This window comes from Peromyscus californicus, unplaced genomic scaffold, assembly GCF_007827085.1.
Source record: "Peromyscus californicus insignis strain IS unplaced genomic scaffold, ASM782708v3 Scaffold_6__1_contigs__length_162567912, whole genome shotgun sequence".
Taxonomy (NCBI): domain Eukaryota; kingdom Metazoa; phylum Chordata; class Mammalia; order Rodentia; family Cricetidae; genus Peromyscus; species Peromyscus californicus.
Window position 1 is genome coordinate 47,131,701 of NW_026294584.1, and position 19,452 is coordinate 47,151,152.

The 19,452-nt window shown below is 43.7% G+C and overlaps 1 protein-coding gene across 1 annotated transcript; it reads right to left on the reverse strand.

The window, feature by feature from the left end:
• Positions 1 to 5,353: 5,353 nt before the first annotated feature.
• Positions 5,354 to 9,422, reverse strand: LOC128099520 (uncharacterized). Its single transcript, XM_052721489.1, has 2 exons — positions 8,745 to 9,422; positions 5,354 to 5,374 (listed from the first exon to the last, which is right to left on the reverse strand). Exons 1-2 carry the CDS (start codon positions 9,420 to 9,422, stop codon positions 5,354 to 5,356), a joined length of 699 nt encoding a protein of 232 aa, XP_052577449.1.
• Between the last annotated feature and the right edge of the window lie 10,030 nt (positions 9,423 to 19,452).

Below are 19,452 nucleotides of genomic sequence, written 5' to 3' on the forward strand. Positions count from 1 at the left end.
CTCACATAGTCACCTTTCCTTGACTGCTTCCCACCAAATGGGTGCGTTGGTTGCTATGCCATCCCGCTGCCTGGTAGAGCTATAGGTGGGAATCCAGCCTGTGAATGCTCCATTCGCCATGCCCTGCACTCAGATGGGGTTGTCTCTGTCCCAGTACCTGTGCCTCTGGGTCCCTGGTGCTGACCTTGTTCTGTGTATCAGATTTTCCATAACATGAAAAACACCAGTGTCCAGACTCTGTCTGAAGCCAATTAAATGAAGGTGTCTGGGGATGGAGGCTCGGGTATCTCATTTGTTAAGTCTCCAGAGCGATTCCAGTGTGCAACCAGGTTTGAGTTTAGAGGGGGCTTTCTAGAATGAGTTTATCAGATCTTTAAGATATTTTTGCCTTCAGTAATTTATGAGCAGTCCTCTCACCACACAACATCATTATTTTATCATTACTGATGTGCTATTTGAAAATATGTTATCTGACTAAATAGCCTTACTACTTGTTTTAAATGGGTGTATTTGCTTGCATGTATGTCTGTGCCCCATGTGAATGCAGTACCTGCAGAGAGCAGAAGAGGGTGTCAGATTCCCCTGGAACTGGAGTTACCGATGGTTGTGGACCACCATGTGGGTGCTAGGAATTGAAGCCAGGGTCTCTGGAAGAGCAGCCACTGAGCCATCTCTCCAGCCCCTCGGGTTACTAATTTTATATACTTTTTTTAAAATTAGTTTTTACTATGTAGTCAATCCACTAGTTCACATCCTTGTTCTTTCTAGTCTAAGGTATTAGTTTTTTCCTGCAGTTTTTATGAACTAGTCTATTACATATTAATTATGTGGTCCTTCTTTGTTATACCTATCCATCCATTCGTTAGACCATTGTTATTAGGCTTTTATGTCTGTTTTCTTATGTGATATTTGCTTTGGTGTGTTCATGAATTCTGATTTCTGGAAGCAATCCTCAGTGTTTAAGAAAGTTTCTTGTGGTGAACTATATAGAGATGTCTGTGCTGTTCCTATGACAGCCATTTGCTTAGAGGAACTATTGAGCACGAGAATATGACAAGTTTGACTGAGGAACTTAACTTGTACTACTTTAATGTAAATACTAAAGGAGATTGATGGCTACCATATTGAAAAGCCTAACACTAGAAAGTTCATCATAATTTCACTCTTTGGGTCCCTACAGCTACTTTCAGACTTTGGGGTGGGGGCAGTTAAATAAAATTGCTTTTAAAAATAGATTACATTTGAAAAAATCTCTATCAATTTTATGTGCTATTTCCTTAAAGATTTGAAAAACCTTCAGTGGAATTGGAAAAAAGTCTAGTATGTAAAAATGTTGCTATTTCTACTGATTAAGTTTTGTTAATTGTGCTATTTAAATGGCCAGCTACATCCCTTATTTTTTTATCAATTTGCTCTAGAATACATGATAACAATATTTAGTGCTACATTATAATTATGTTTCTGTCTCTTTTATATGTATAAAATAGTTTTTGTTCAATCAATTTTGATGTGATGTTAATCAGCTCATAAATGCTCAGAGCTATTGTTCTGAGTTCACAGATTTCATCTGGCTTTAGTATCAAAGGGCCCTTTGGGTCCCTGCTCTAGCGGATGGTTTTACTTTGAACTTCCCTGGGTGATAGCACCACGTGCCTCCTTCCTCTGCCCCACTCACCTCTCCTTTTAATCTGCGTCTTTGATTGTGATTTCATCTTGGTCTGTCTGTGTTTCTTTAACCAAGCCCAAGTCTGACTTTGACTTCAGTTATGGAACAATACTGTTTTTATTTTAATTTTAATATAGATTCGGTCCGGTTTCTATCATACTGCTGAATGTTTTCAGATGGGCTTGAGATTGCTGGGGCTGCATTTTTGTTGTTGGTGGTGATGTGTTTGTTCAGTTTTTCCATTTCAGGGATGAGTTTGTGTCTGTGTTGCACACATTGCTCCTTTCATTTACAGTAATTTATGATATATTTTCAATACCCTATTTGTCATGTAAGTTAAAATATCTTTACTTCTTCTTCCCAGTCCTAAAATTATACAATTAATCAAGAATTATACCCTCTGTATGGTATGGTGGTGTATGCCTGTAACCTTATTGATTGGGAAGCTGACAAAGGATGATTATGGGATTGAGGCTAGCCTAGGCTACATAACAACTTCAAAGCCAGTCTGTAGCACACAGAGAGATCTTGTTTCAAAAACAAAACAAAACAAACAAACAAAAAAACAACCCAAGAGCTGGGGATATAGTTAAGTGGTACCGTGCTTGCTTATTATGTACAAGGCACTGGGATTGATCCATGATAGGGGGAAAAAAGACTTATAGATTTACTATTTTTCCCAAATAAGCCTTTAAGACATTTTATGAAGCCTGAAATTTTCAAAGAGAAAGACCAAATCCATGATAGTCCAATTGAAGCAAGCTTTATTTTGGGGTGCCCCTGGGACCAGCTAGTCCGGCTGACTCTCCCTAAGTCAAGATTTCAGAGAGCTGCCCCTGCCGGCCTTTTGAAGTCCTTTTATAGGAGAGATAAGGTGCGCACAGGGGCCAGAGTGGGCTGTTATACACTGTTAGAGAAATACGGTGAAAGGGAAGGAACAGGGGTCAGGATGCACATCATGTGAACGGGGTCGCAAGTTTAGTGTAGCTTGGGAAATACGCTTTGCAGTTCACATCAGACCTAGGAAACAGGGACTTATTCTTAATTACCAATAGAAACCTTAACTTGCAAGGACTTGGCACAGGACAAACGGCAACTTATTCTTTAACTACAAACAGACACCTTACCCTGCAGGTATGTCATTCCTGTTTTGGTCTCACAATTTGTATTACTTTATATTAAATATTTGTATTGTTTTATTCCTCTCTGAATTTTTCAATAGTTTCAGCGTCTTTAAAAAAAATTTATGTTCATTGGTGTTTTGCCTGCATATATGTCTATGTGAAGGTGTCAGAAGCCCTGGAACTGGAATTACAGACAGGCATGAACTGCCGTTGTGGGTGCTGGGAATTGAACCGGAGTCCTCTGGAAGAGCAGCCAGTGCTCTTAGCTGCTGAGCCCTCTCTCCAGCCCTTCAATGTTTACTATACTACTAATCATTTTACTCTTTCATTGTAAAATTCTTTTAAAACTATTTTATTTTTTATGTGTCTGTGTACCTGGTGTGTGTGTGTGTGTGTGTGTGTGTGTGTGTGTGTGTGTGTGTGTGTGTGTGTGTGTGTATGCCTGAATGTTGATGTCGGGTGTCCTCGTCAGTCACTCTCAACCATACTTTTTTTTTTCTTTCCAGACTGGATTTCTCTGCACAGCTCTGATTGTCCTGGAACTCACTCTGTAGACCAGGCTAGCCTTGAATGCAGAGATCCACCTGCCTCTGCACCTCCCAAGAACAGGGATTAAAGGCATGCACCACCATGCCTGGCTTCCACCATCCTTTTTGAGACAGGGTCTCAAAGGGTACCACATTTTTGGTAGCTTAGGCATCACATAGGTTCTGAACGGCAAAGCCATTTATCATGTCTTCAAGTGTAGTCCGTATAATAAAAGCACCACAATTCTCCTCTCGCCTCCACCAAAGCCATTGTTGGAAAGGCTGTATCTGAGTATGCACTGATGCAATGATTTGCTATGTGCAATTGTGGTCAGAATTCCCGAGTTCAAATCCTGCACCAGCCAAGTTTTATTTAGACAGTCTCTCTGGCTCTTTGTTTCTTCAGTTGTTAGGCTGAGGCATGGGGATTGATGGGTATTTCATTTGCTAGAACCAGGGGTTGGGGAAATGTAATGAATCAGAATGTAATGTAATGAAGCAGGTAGGCCTCCAGCTTCAAGTCCCAACCCTCTGTGGCTGAGTCTTGAAAGAGAATTAATAATCAAATGGTATGAAATGGAAAGGAAAAAAAGTATTTTCCTGCTGATTCTAAGAGACACATTTGTCACATTTTAATATCTTGTAAAGTCAGGCTACATTTTAAAATTGACGGCATGCCATGGGTGAACTGACGGCATTGTTTTTCTTTCTTGGTAGAATGTAAAATGATGTTATATATTATAAGACCCTAGATTGGATAAAATATGGTGGGGATAAATATCCTAAGGAGCCAGCTGTCCCTTAGAGGCAGCTGAGATATGTTAGGACAGGCAGCTGGATCCCTCCAACGTCCTGGCAATCCATGAGGGCTAGAGCTGTCCAGTGACGGTCCAAGGATGGCCAACAGAAGAGAAAATTGTCAGCAGGAGCAAGAAGCCTTACTATGGCTATCTCTTCCATTAGCCTTCTCTTTCAGGTCCCAGTAATAATGGAAAGTCAGAAAACTGCATGGGCCAGGAGACTCCATTCCTCTACCAGGAGCCTACCAAGATCCCATTGGTGGCCACTTATAAATACACATGTTTATTCCACCAATCATATAGGTCTGCCCCGAGACCACTGCTCCTTCTTTGAGGATACCCTATTGAAAGATGTCATGGTGTTAAGGAGGATTGCCTTAAATTCACTGGCCTGAGTGCATCTGGAGGCCAGATGTTGACACTCAGGTCTCCCTTGATCATTATCCACCTTAATTTTCAGACAGAGTCTCTCACTGAACCTGGAGTTCACTGGGCAGAGTTTGCTCCACCTCCCCCAGGTGCTGGGATTACAGGGGCACACCATTCCAGGATTTTACATGGGTGATGGGGATCTGAATCCAGGTCCTTATGCTTGCATGCATGGCACCTTACCCACTGAACCACGTCTCTAGCTCCAAGATCACTGGGTCTTGTGCGGCTAAAAACTCACACAGGAAAGCAGACTATGAATAGCTGCTATACTCCAGTTTTGGAAGAAACTATGTCTACCTTCAAGAGAAACTTATACCACATTCTTCCCAGAATTGTCCAGGAAAGCACTCTCCAGGCAATAAATTGTCATTGGCTATTATTATATTTGGGAAGAGAAGTCTAGAAGCTTTGAAATTGTCGATGAGGGAGATGTGGAAATATTACCACATCCACAGTGCCTGGGGATGCTGGGGAGGGGAGAGACCCAGCTGGCCTCTGTTATTTGGCTTCCATTTCACTCAGGAAACATGTAGAGAAGAATTTATATCACTTCTCATGGCTCATATGGAGCCATATTTTGTTCACACATGTGAGAAAGTAAAAATTTTTCACAAGAATGAAAGTTTGAATAAATAAGATAGTTGAGGGTTGAAAAACAAGAATTTCAAGCCAAGAAATAAAGAGTAAGGTAAAAATCCTCAATGGAAAAAAAAATAGTATCACAGAGTAGAAAATTTCCAAATGATAGATCAGGTGAAAACATTAACTTCCCAAGTTCAAAATTAGTATTTTTAAAGAATTGCATTAAGCCATGTAATCATAAATCTTAAAGGAAAAAAATAGCCCTTAAAATTAAAGAGTTTAAGTTTATGAATGAATGAATATACATGAAAAAGGACTGAAATAAATCAAGGAAGACCCCAAGGCCACACAGATCTGTACCTAACAAGCATTTGTTATCTGCTTCCCTGTCCTTAATATTATCTCCCTAGGAAAACACCAAAACCCAGAAGGAAATGGCGAGGCTTGAAACCAGGCCTTAGCTGAGACAGGGAAGAGCAATGACTCAGAGAAGATCTCAGAAGCCTCACAGTGCAGGGCCCATGCAGAGTCCACGGCAGGAACGAAGGGGAGAAGGCTCCCAGGGAATTACCCTCTTCCCCTAAACCATGCCAGACCCCTTCGACACCTCACCCCTTAACAAAGTCTTCTCGGGATGGGATGGATGGGACACTGTGTATTTATAAACGCACACAGCCGGTTACATTTTTGATGCCTTTTTTGAAAAGTGCTCATGGGTGAAAACTCTTCCTTGAAGTTTGTGACTAATGAAAATAGACCAGTCCTCAGCCATATTGCTAGCACAGGGAGCCGTATAGGAAGATGATGAAATTGACAGCAGAAGAACATCTACTCCATACCGTAATCAGCTCAGCATCAGATGGAATCTCTGGGAATACCGCTTTAAGAGCACAGGCGTCAGTCCTGTTAAACAGGAACTATGAAACATGATCGCGGTGTGGTCCACTAATTAGAATGCCTCCATCACATCCAAGTGGCTCCATTAGGGTCATATGCAGCCTGTGCTCAGGAAGGAGAGAGATCTGCAGTTTTTATATTTTCTCTTATTTATTAACATGCAAACTGCTTCAGGTTTTTTTATTAACCCGGGCAGTTGTTGGCATGAGAGATTAGTTCAGCCATTTGATGAGGTGAATTCCACAGCATGTTAAATTAGAATCCCAGCCACTAAAGCCCCAAATCTAATTTTCACCCTAGTTTATAAGTTTCTCTTGAAAACTCTATTATCCTAATGCATGTTTCTAATGCCTCAACTCCCAGAAGACACAGTACTTCCTACTGATTGTCAAGCCAAAAATATTCTCAATTGCCACAGTAGGATATTTAAATTTTATATTTACTGGGTCATTGAACTTAGGTACAGCTATCTAATCTATTTTCTCTGAAATTGCAGTAGTTATAAATCATAGCAAAACCCCTGATCTAACTGTGAGGTTTACAAAATACAGACTTTACTCTGGCCACTAAGTTACCGAGAGAGTAACTATGGGTTGGGGGTGTAGCTGGATAGAATGCTTGACTGGCATGCACACAGCTCAGGATTCGAACCCCAGCATCACATAAACCAGGGGTGGTGGATTACACCTGTAATCCCAGCACTGGGGGAATGGAGCCAGGTGGACAAGTTCAAGGTCATTCTCTGCTGTACAGTAAGTTGGAGGCCAATGGGATCCATGAGAACCTGTCTTTAAAGGGGGGCGGGGGCTGAGAGACAAGAGCATTTGTTCTTCTTGCTGAGTATTCGGGTCCAGCTCCCAGCACCCACCTGGTAGCTCCTAACTATCCTTAACTCCAGTTCCAGGGAATCCCTTTTCTGACCCCTACAGGGAACCAGGCACGCATGTGGTGCATATACATACATTCAGGCAAAACAGTCAAACACATAAAATAAAATAAAATAAAATAAAATAAAATAAAATAAAATAAAATAAAATAACATAAAATAAAATAAAATAAAATAAATTCAAGTGCTGGGATCACAGATGTGTACTACCACCCTTGGTTTTCTAAAAAAAAAAAAGATAAGAAGAAAGAAAAGCAACAAATACTCAATAATTATACTTGCTTTGTCTAGGGAAAGTCTTTAAAGACTGTCAATACAAAACGTGCTTTAGAAATGAAGCAGGAAACAACAGGAAGAGGGAGCTAACGTCAGGTGAATGAGGCGGCTTACCTCATTGTACAGTGCTGATACATCGAGCATGGAATCAAGTCTACACACGTGTAACACTAAAGACACTCCTCACCCAGACAACCATGGGTCTTGCTCCCTTTTCAGGCTTTGCTCACACCTCACCGTCTCAGATCTCCGATCAATTTATTTATAACCTGTCTCGAGACCCGCCACTATCCCACTTTATACATCACCTCCCACTTCTTTTCCTTATTGGTCTTGTAACCTGTGTTTCCCCTCGTTAACATGTAAGCCCAGGAAGACAACTTGGAGTTTCCACAGAGCCATTAGAGAGGCATTGCTTGATATTGCCAAATTTCAAGCTTTAGGAAAATGCTATCATTCTTCTGAGACTGCATTTTGGTGTTCATCTTCATTGGTAGATGAAATTATAGTTAGCTCATTACTTTTCTGTTTTTTTCCCCCCTAATGCTCTTGTTAATGCAATTGTAGCCTCTCCAGCTTTGGTTTTTTTAAAATGAGCAGCTTGGGGCTGGGGAGATGGCTCAGCAGTTAGGAGCACTAACTTTTCTTGCAGAGGACTGGAGTTCTGTTCCTAGCACCTATGTGAGGTGGTTCACAACCACCTGTAATTCCAGCTCAAGGGGACAACGCCCTGTTCTGGCCTCCACAGGCACCTATATTCATGTGTGTGTGCGCGAGAGCACTCGCACATACATGCACACGGGCACACACCCAATTTAAATAAATAAATATAATCAAAATAAGCGGCTCAATAATGAACAGTCTTACACGTGTCCGATTTCTCCATCATTATGGTCAGGAGTGATATTTATGGTCAGAAAAGTTTTCTATCTGAAAGAAACTGTCAGATTATTTTCCAACTCAGCATTATTGAATTGCAAACAGCTTTTGAAGATGCAATGCTTGTCTATACTTAGTATGTTCTGGCTTTTCAATTTCAGCCAATATGATATACATAATGCAGTATGCCACTTTGAATTCTGGACACATCCCCCTGGTACTGAGACTGAGTGTCCTTTCATGTTTTTTGACCACTGAATGTTTTTTTATTCTGTGAAATATGTCTTGTGAAATATTATTCATGTCTTTTTTATACCTTTGTTCTAAAAAATAAATTATTTCTTTGATGGCCGTTAGAGTTCTGGATAGATGCTGGGTGTTAGGGTTTGAAGGGTGTAGTACGTGGGTATAGTACGTGGGTATAGTACGTGGGTGTAGTACGTGGGTGTAGTACGTGGGTATAGTACATGGGTATAGTACGGGGGTATAGTACATGGGTATAGTACGTGGGTATAGTACGTGGGTATAGTACGTGGGTATAGTACGTGGGTATAGTACGTGGGTATAGTACGTGGGTATAGTACATGGGTATAGTACGGGGGTATAGTACGGGGGTATAGTACGTGGGTATAGTACGTGGGTATAGTACGTGGGTATAGTACGTGGGTGTAGTACGTGGGTGTAGTACATGGGTGTAGTACGGGGGTGTAGTACGGGGGTGTAGTACGGGGGTGTAGTACGGGGCTGTAGTACGGGGGTGTAGTACGGGGGTGTAGTACGTGGGTGTAGTACGGGGGTATAGTACATGGGTATAGTACGTGGGTATAGTACGTGGGTATAGTACGTGGGTATAGTACGTGGGTATAGTACGTGGGTATAGTACATGGGTATAGTACGGGGGTATAGTACGGGGGTATAGTACGGGGGTATAGTACGTGGGTATAGTACGTGGGTATAGTACGTGGGTGTAGTACGTGGGTGTAGTACATGGGTGTAGTACGGGGGTGTAGTACGGGGGTGTAGTACGGGGCTGTAGTACGGGGCTGTAGTACGGGGGTGTAGTACGGGGGTGTAGTACGGGGGTGTAGTACGTGGGTGTAGTACGTGGGTGTAGTACGGGGGTGTAGTACGTGGGTATAGTACGTGGGTATAGTACATGGGTATAGTACATGGGTATAGTACGGGGGTATAGTACGGGGCTGTAGTACGGGGGTGTAGTACGTGGGTGTAGTACGTGGGTGTAGTACGTGGGTGTAGTACGTGGGTGTAGTACGTGGGTGTAGTACGTGGGTGTAGTACGTGGGTATAGTACGGGGGTATAGTACGTGGGTATAGTACGTGGGTATAGTACATAGGTATAGTACAGGGGTATAGTACGTGGGTATAGTACGGGGCTATAGTACGTGGGTATAGTACGTGGGTATAGTACGTGGGTATAGTACGTGGGTATAGTACGTGGGTATAGTACGTGGGTATAGTACAGGGCTATAGTACGTGGGTATAGTACGTGGGTATAGTACGTGGGTATAGTACGGGGGTGTAGTACGGGGGTGTAGTACGGGGGTGTAGTACGTGGGTGTAGTACGTGGGTGTAGTACGTGGGTGTAGTACGGGGGTGTAGTACGGGGGTGTAGTACGTGGGTGTAGTACGTGGGTGTAGTACGTGGGTGTAGTACGGGGGTGTAGTACGGGGGTGTAGTACGGGGGTGTAGTACGGGGCTGTAGTACGGGGCTGTAGTACGGGGGTGTAGTACGGGGGTGTAGTACGTGGGTGTAGTACGTGGGTGTAGTACGGGGGTGTAGTACGGGGGTGTAGTACGTGGGTGTAGTACGGGGGTGTAGTACGGGGGTGTAGTACGTGGGTGTAGTACGTGGGTGTAGTACGTGGGTGTAGTACGTGGGTGTAGTACGGGGCTGTAGTACGTGGGTGTAGTACGTGGGTGTAGTACGGGGGTGTAGTACGGGGGTGTCGTACGTGGCTGTAGTACGTGGGTGTAGTACGGGGGTGTAGTACGGGGGTGTAGTACGGGGGTGTAGTACGTGGGTGTAGTACGTGGGTGTAGTACGTGGGTGTAGTACGTGGGTGTAGTACGTGGGTGTAGTACGTCGGTGTAGTACGTGGGTGTAGTACGTGGGTGTAGTACATGGGTGTAGTACGGGGGTGTAGTACGGGGGTGTAGTACGGGGGTGTCGTACGTGGCTGTAGTACGTGGGTGTAGTACGGGGGTGTAGTACGGGGGTGTAGTACGTGGGTGTAGTACGTGGGTGTAGTACGGGGGTGTAGTACGGGGGTGTAGTACGGGGGTGTAGTACGGGGGTGTAGTACGTGGGTGTAGTACGTGGGTGTAGTACGTGGGTATAGTACGTGGGTATAGTACGGGGGTATAGTACGGGGCTGTAGTACGGGGGTGTAGTACGTGGGTGTAGTACGGGGGTGTAGTACGGGGGTGTAGTACGGGGGTGTAGTACGTGGGTGTAGTACGTGGGTGTAGTACGGGGGTGTAGTACGTGGGTGTAGTACGTGGGTGTAGTACGTGGCTGTAGTACGTGGCTGTAGTACGTGGCTGTAGTACGTGGCTGTAGTACGTGGGTATAGTACGTGGCTATGTTGTCCTCACTCTGCCCTGTCTTCCTCCTCTCTCCCTTGTTACACTTCTCTCCAGACTTGGGACAGGAGGGAACCCCATCCATGTCAGCTCAGTCCACCACAGTTTACAGGAGTCCCCAGGAGGCTCTCTCTTCCTCCCAATTGCCCCATTCCTAATGTTCTTTTCTTAGATAAATTGCCGGGGGGCGGGGGCATCAGCCCTTTGGCATGTGAATTATTCCTTTTCATTTTTAAATTGGGAAATGGAATAATTGTTTTCCATTTCTCCCTTTAAGAACCATTTGGAGTCAATTTGGCTTCTATATTCCACAATGACCTTAACTAACTGAAGATCACACACAGTTTATGGGCACTCTGACAGCTGCTACATTGCTTAGCGCGCTGTAGTACCATTTGTTTGTGGGAATCATGCATAAATGGCATGATGAGAGGCAGGGACTGCCTTTTTTTTTTCCTTTCTCCTTATGAAAGTCTCAATTCTGCATGAAATTGAACTCTGAATTTACAAAAATCCTTGTTCTCAGATTGAGAGTCTCAGTAATAAATTCTGTGAGATCAAGGGAGCCTGCTGATTTTAGTGGCCAATGTATTCCTTCCTCGTGCCCAGTACTTCATATATAGGAGCTTGCACAGTAAATAGTTGACTAATTAATTATGAGGTGTATAGACCAAGAAAATGTTGGCCCTGTGTCGTTAGAAATCTGAAAATCTTCATACTCTGTGGACCAGGTCATCCACTTCAAGGAATATTTTCTAAGAAAGAAATATGATCAATGCAGATGGATTTATAATGAAGATTTTCATGGGATTCTTATAATAAAGTTTGGAGATGTTATGTGAATGGATTTACTTAAGTAACCATAAAACACCCACATACTATACTGTCACGTACATTAAAACCCCTGATTCTGAAGAATATAAGAAGTATATACAAAGCAATAGTAAGCAAATGAAACAGCTGAGAACTATACATTTAATCATCATGTTCTAATATTGGCATGTGGTATATAGGTGGGGAAAAAGGCTAGAAAAAAACTTGGGTGGTGGTGGCATGTGCCTTTAATCCCAACACTTGGGAGGCAGAGGTAGGCAGATCTCTGTGAGTTCAAGGCCAGCCTGGTCTACAGAGTGAGTTCGAGGACAGCCAGGGGTGTTACAAAGAGTAACTCTCAAAAACAACAACAAACACATGCTGTGGGATGTTCTGTATGCTGTGAATATGTGTTGCTCTGATTGGCTGATAAATAAAATGCTGATTGGCCAGTAGCCAGGCAGGAAGAATAGGCGGGATAAGCAGACAAGGAGAATTCTGGGAAGGCTGAGTCAGAAGATGCCAGCCCGCTGTCCAGGGCGCAGCATGTAATGGCACACAGGAAAAGCCACAGAACACATGGCAACATATAGATCAAAAGAAATGGGCTGAGTTTAAATGTAAGAGCTAGTTAGTGGTAGGTCTGACCCAATGGACAATCAGTTTTAATTAATATAAGCTTCCGAGTGATTATTTTATTAAGTGGCTGCAGGGTCCATGGGGCTGGGCAGGACTGGAAAAAACTTCAGCTACAAAAAAAAAAAAAAAAAAACAGAAGAAGAAGGAGGAGGAGGAGGAGGAGGAGAAGAAGAAGCTAGAAAGAAATATAGCAATATTTCAATATTTCTTACTAGCCATCTCAGGGTAGTGGGACTACTAATAAATAGAATTGCCACAGTAGACTTCACATGCTCTGGGATCAGTACCAGATGTTTTCATCTTGTTATTATTTTTGGCTTAGGAATCTCTAGACACCAATCAATTAACTAGGATAAGCATACTTAAAAATAGCAATTCTGTGTCTCTTTCCCCACCCCCACTCCCACCCCTCGTGTATGTGTGTGTACCTGTGGAGGGCAGAGTTGACGTCAGGTATTCTCCTCATCCTCCACTGAACCTGGATCTTGCCATTTGTCTACCCTGGCTGGCCTGTTAGCCACCCACCCCCACCCCCACCCCCACCTAGCTCTACAACCCCACCTGGGGTTGTAGGTGCATGCTGCCACTCAGGGCTTTAAAAATAGGAACAATTCTTGTTTGTTTGTTTGTGTGATTTGTTTGTTTTTTGAGATAGTGCTGTTCTGTGTAACAGCCCTGGCTGTCCTGGAACTCTTGTAGACCAGGTTGGCCTCCAACTAAGGGATCCACCTGCCTCTGCCTCCTGAATGCTGGGATTAAAGACATGTGCCACCATGCCTGACATAAATAGGAACAATTCTGTCTCAGTTTGGGTTTTTATTGCTGTGAAGAGACATCATGGCCATGGTAACTCTTATGAAGAAAACATTTAATTGTGGTGGCTCAATTTCAGTTTCAGAGGTTCAGTCCATTATCATCATGATGGAGAACATGGTGGTATACAGGCAGACATGTTGCTGGAGCTGAGAGTCCTACATCTTTCAGGCAACAGGAAGTCAACTGACAGTCACACTGAGGGAAGTTTGAGTAAAGGAGACCTCAAAGCCCGCCCCCACAATGACACACTTCCTCCAACAAGGCTACACCTCCTATTAGTGCCACTCCCTTTGGGGGCCATTTTCTTTCAAACCACCACAAATTCTTAATCCTTCACAGCCCAGTGTCAGTAATGGGTCACTTCACCGTGTATTCTGAATTTTTATTTATCATCATATCTTCCTGGTTTGCAAAACAGAAGGTTGGCCTCATCCCTTGAGGGCATTCTGGGCATCAGAAGTGACAGAGGCATGTAATATATTTTCTACCAGCACATTCAATGCTTGTGACCTGTCACAGTGATGCGTATTTGTGGCCTCAGCATGCAGTATTTACAGGGTATGTGGAGTTCTATTTACTTGGCAATAGACACATTTTCATTCGCTCTTGGTGGGGGATTGTCAAGCACCGTGCTCAGCATTGCTGTCTTCCATAAATTATCAACTTGGCTACATTAGGACTACAATTTGGGACTTGGGGATATTTTAATTAGAAAATATTGTGATCCTGCTGTGTGGGTGACTTCAGTTGTGGTCACTGTGGAACCCAATCATCAGACTATCCTGAGATGTGCATCCATAGGGTCACAAGCCCTCATGCCTTGAGGCAATGTCCATTTTTTCCTTAGGACAGCTTCCCCAAGTAGCTTCCTAGAGATACCCTGGGAGAAATGATAATGCTTTGGCAACCTAGGAATGCTTTCTGGGTTCCTCAACAGCAAGGTTTGAAAGAATAGCATGATTGTTCTGTTTTCAGAGATCTTCTAAGACTGGCTGGAGGTTCTGTGGCCACCCAGGGAGCAGAAATTCCCCTTTAGGTTTCAAGTCAAGGAATGGGAATGGATGCAGCACAGAAGGCCAGGGTACCTGATGTGCACATACACCACAGAGGGTACAGCTGTACCATCTCCTCCATGGAGGTGGCAATGATGATGCCTCTTGGTAAGTGGGACTCTAATGTTAGGTGGGTCATTGGAAAACTCTGAACCAAGCCCCCGTTCCCTCCTCCACCCCTGGCAGGGGGACAACATCTACCTTATAATGGTCCACTGAGCATGAATCTGCCTTTGCCTTCCCTCCTGTTCTTCATTGAAGCACTTTGCTTGGCTTTAAATGCCCCCACTTCAAGCCCTTTGTGCTCCTAAAGTCAAAGAGTTTATATGCTGGGAAATTCTAACAACACCTTGAGAGAAAGCCAAGGCCATGTGTTGAGGGGGAGCCACTGGAGCTACAGGGTCACCCAATGACCAAGAATGGACAGAACCCTTCATTCATCTTCTGAGCATCACATTATCCAACGCCCTACCTCTGTCCAAAAGAGTGGAAGGAGCCGGGGTAAAGAAGGAATGTGACAATATCACCACCCTGGCAGAATGGGGGCTGGTTTTGTCAATCAGTTAGTCCCTGTCAATTACAAGTGTCACCTCTGTCATACTTCAACACTCATACCCATCACACTCACACCTTGGGTGAAGAGTGTGATTCTTGAGTACCAACAACAGAGTTGGGCTTCCCAAAGACTTTAGGGACATGTTCCAAATGACACAACAAATATCTGACCCTCGTAAAGACTAGAAGCCTTTGGTTTTCCAGCAGATGACAGCAAAGTGTTAATCTTGTTGATGGTGATGAACCTTCTGTCACCTTCAGCTGCCTTTGGTTTTTCTGTTACCCCTAAAAGCCATTCACAGTTATACACTCTACTGGGTATGACTCTCTTTACATAATTGACAACCTTCTGCAGAGGGTAATGGATAAGGGAAAACTCCAAGGAGGAGGTGGTCTTAATTCATCTCATGTCTCCTACAGGAAGATGAGCTCTTCTGCACCAAATGCAGATGATGCAGTGGGGGTTTACACAGGGCCTTTATGGAATGATTTACTAGCAAATTTGGGTGTATAATATTGTAAACTGCTGCATACCATGTGATTACAAGATTAAGAAGAAGTGAATTGCTAATCTTGTCAGTCCAACTGTTTTCTTCCTTGATAACATTTGTCTTATCACACTTCGGGTGATGAAAGAGTGTAATTGGCTGTTGACACTGATTGAAGGAAGGAGCCGTGCCTTCTATTTTTTAAAAAAGAGAATTAATTATCTTGGTAAGGGAGGTAACAATTCCAACAACGGCTCGCACAGCTGCAAAACAGCAGTGAGCTGTCAGGGAGTTTTCATCTCTTTCTTCCCCACCTGTTTTTCTCCTTTTGATAACATCGTTTCCAAGATTTAACACATTTACCAAGGAGGAGGGGAGGGGAGTCTGGGGAGCCTTCAAAAGAGAAAGAAAAAAAAATTAGCTTTTGGAATTTGCAGCCAAACCACCACAAATGTACGTGAGTGGCATTTGCATGTGTTAATGTCTAAGGAAGACATCACCGGCAGATGGAGGTAGCCAAAGCTCCTTATGCCATTCAAGCCATATTAAGCCAGTAACAGACATCTGAAACTGACCATCTGTCAGCCAAAGAAAAAGGATCCAGGTAAGTTGATACGTCCTGCTTGCCCGAATCCTTCTCAATGTAAGCAGTGTAAAATCAATGAAAACCTACGTCCTATGAGCTATGGTGTGCTGTGGGATGGTCTGTATGTCAAATGTGTTGCTGATTGGTCAATGAATAAATCACTGATTGGTCAGTGGCCAGGCAGGAAGTATAGGCGGGACTAACAGAGAGGAGAATTGAGAGAACAGGAAGCTGGGTGAGAGAGACACTGCCAGCTGCCATCAGGACAAGGAAGATGTAAAGTACTGGTAAGCCACAAGCCACAAGCCACGTGGCAAGGTATAAATTAATAGAAATGGATTAATTTAAGCTGTAAGAACAGTTAGCAAGAAGCCTGCCACGGCCATACAGTTTGTAACCAATATAAGTCTCTGTGTTTATTTGGTTGGGTCTGAATGGCTATGGGACTGGCAGGTGTCAGAGATTTGTCCTGACTGTGGGCCAGGCAGGAAAACTCTAGCTACAACGGTGTATGTCTGAACTGCAGCCTATAGACTGGACCTTTTCACCCACAGATGGGAAACAAGGCAGAAGCCAAAGAACCTCACTGTTCCCCCAATAACGCATATGGAACACTTTGTTTCTTGTGTCTACAACTTGAAAGGCTGCTCAGCTTAAAGTTGCCATTCCAGAGAAACAAGTCATGGGGTGAGCCAAAGAATGCACCAAGGTTCATTTGAGGAGGGAATTGAGCCTCTCAGCAGATGCATTGGCTTGTTTTCACCACTGAGACAACAAAGCGGAGGGTTATGGGAGTTGCTGGGGAAATGGAGGCAGCAGTCTAGGGAAGGCAGGCTTCCTTCTGCATCATGAAGACAGGAATATTTGACACTGGAGACATTCCTCAGGGAACTTGATAGTACTTCCACATCCAGAACTAAAAGCAAGACTCCTCCTCTGTTATAAATAGGAGCAGGGGCAGACTCTTCAAGAGTGAAGGGTTGGGTCATTCCACAAGATCAAGACTCATGACACCTGAGGAGTTGGCTGGCAATAAAAACAGTGAGTGGAGTAAAAGCATCATCACTAGTGATGGCCTCATGAAGAGTCCCTTAAAACGAAGACTCAGAACTACATATTTAATTCCTCACAATTTGATTTTATTTTCACAATCTCTACCCCCTCCCCCATCTCATATAAGAAGTTTGGTTAACTTCTAACTTTTCTGGCTTTAGCTTAGAAGATAATCAACTAGACATGAATATGGTGAGTTGGGGACTTTGGATCCTTGGGAGAATGACGGTATGTCCCTTTGCCTGAGAGACAGGCAGGTATCAGTGATTGGGGGGCAAGTTTATGTGGCTCATAGTTCTGAAGGTTCAAGTATAACACAAATGTCCTGGCAGGGCCCTGTTTCTGTCACGGTGTAGTGGGGAAATGTCAAAGGAATCACATGGCAGGATGCAAAGCCTGAGTGGTTCGGGACCCAGACTTGAGCTAACTCCCTTCTGAGGGTGACCCTCACAATAAGTTAACCTTTGTCACCAGGTCCCACTTTTTACCGTCCAGCACATTAGTGATCTGTCACTGCAATGAAACACCTGGGAATAAACGCTTAGGGGAAGCAACACTCACTTGGTTCCTGGTTTCAGAGGTCTCAGCACCAGGTTGCTGGCTCCCACCACTGCGCCCGAGAAGAGGCAAACTCCAAGGTAGGGGAAGGATGGGGAGCAGAGCCACTGACTCCAATGGCTAGGAAGCAGTTGGGAAGACGTTGAAGGCATGCCCTCAATGATTGACTTTTTCCAAACTAGGTCGCACTTTCTAGTGGCTACTACTTCCTAATAATACCATCAGATTATGAATCTATCATTGTGTTAGGTCCATTGATTAGATCAGAGGCCTTATTTTCTAATTAGTCCCCCAAAGTCCTACTTCTGCACATTATAATGGGGACAAAGCCTTCAACATAAGCTTTTGGAGGGGACACTTCAAATCCAAACCATGGCCTACCACCTCAATGTTGCCACACTAGGGAGCAAATTCCAGCATGTAAAACTTTGGGGGACATAGCCAAGCCCTAACAGCATAGTAGGCAGAAGCAGGCTGTTAACTAATTGTTTTATCCAAAAGTTAAGCATTATCATTCAGGCATTCTCTACGGGGATAAAGGGTGCAAAATCATGAGTGGGATGTTCAGCCTTATTTCTTTCTAATCTCTCCCTGTATCAGAGAGTTTGAGATTCTTGGAATCCGCATTTTCCATCTTTCTCAGCAGAATTCTTGGATGAATTCCTCTGATAATGTGATGGCAATTATTGTCAGTTTCTAGAACCTAGAATCGCCTCTGGATAAGCCTGTGAGGGATTATCTTGGTTGTACTGAGGTGAGTATATCTGCCCACTATGGGTGGCACCATTCCCTGGCTGGGTCCAGGACTGCTCAAGTGGAGAAAGCAACACGCATTCCTTGCTCTGTTTTTGATTACAGATGTGATCAGCTTCTCCAAGCTCCTCCCACTATGACTTCTCTGATGATAGGAACTATAACCTGCAACTTTGAGCTGCAATAAGCTCTTTCCCCCAAGTTGCTTTTGTCAGGCTATTTTATCCCAGAAACAGAAAAGAAGTGAAGACAAACAGGCGCTCCTAAGATCTGGGTGGCAGGACAAAGCAGAAGCCATTAGATTGCTCTCTGGGGTTCACAGGACACCTGCTGCAGCCTTGTCATTTTACAGCAATTTCTGTCATTTTCTTTGACAACTTCCTGGGGTGCTCACACCAGTTCCAACCCGCCTACCCTCGTAAAGAATAAACTGTTGGGTTAAGAGACTAAACTGGGGTTCCTGTTCCATGCAGCTCAATATAATCCTGATGCAATTTCTATAAAAGGGGTGACAGTTTTCATTTCCTGAAAGAATTGCATATGCAAATGTACCTGCAGAGGCGAACGTTTTCTAGACCTGGGACTGAGCAATACTCTACCACTAATTCTCATTTAAATGAAAGGTATGTATGAGGCAACCTAGTGAATAATGGATAATGCATTAAACTTCATCAGTGCCAAAGATTCTGAATCATAGAAACCGAAAACTCTTGTAATGATCCTTGTAGAATGGCTGAAGATTCATTATCAAAGTATAATTCAGGGATGGCACTTAGCCAGGTAGATGAGATAACCTAATTAAAATGCTTTCTGGAACAGAACCGGGAGAAATGAAAAGAACAGTTAACACATACATTAAACATTCTGCAAAGTACAGAGACGTAAGCAAATCACTGTAAAAGCTGTGATTTAATTATCTTCTGCTACACATCCGATAGTGTTGCTTAAAGTTATGTGCTTGAGCACCAGGAAAAAAAATAAGTGCATTCTGGTGTGAACCTGAGGAACCAGTCCTGTCTTGTGACAAGATTTCTGAGGTTTTATTTTCTTGTGTGTACTGGAGGACAGGGCATGAGCTCTGGGAGACTAGAATATGAATTGCTGCAGAACTAATAATGCTAAGAACACAGAGCTGAGGTTCACTGATGGCCTTTAGCATATGGAGATTTACACTAGCGAGTAGAGGCAGATAGGAATCTCATTCCTGGGACTTTAGAGGCAGCACAGGACAGAGAGCATGGCTTCCAACGGCTCAAAACGCAGCTCCAACACATGAGCAGCTGGTGTAAGTTAGGTAATTCTTTGGTACCTCAGTCTCCTGGTTTATAAAACAAAACTAATTTTCCTTACACTGTGGTTTCCCACGGGGATTGCATTATATAATTATAGAAATCCAGTGTTGGAGATTCTGGGAAACCCACGCGGGGGTGTGTGTGTGTGTGTGTGTGTGTGTGTGTGCAATCC

What these genes read in the sequence shown, in the direction of transcription:
- LOC128099520 (XM_052721489.1), bottom strand. Translation starts at nt 9,422, where the DNA reads ATGTACTATACCCACGTACTATACCCACGTACTATACCCCCGTACTAT. An exon ending in CACCCATGTACTACACCCAC is followed by an intron (nt 5,375 to 8,744) that starts GTACTACACCCA and finishes TTTTCCTTTAAG; the next exon opens with ATTTATGATTACATGGCTTA.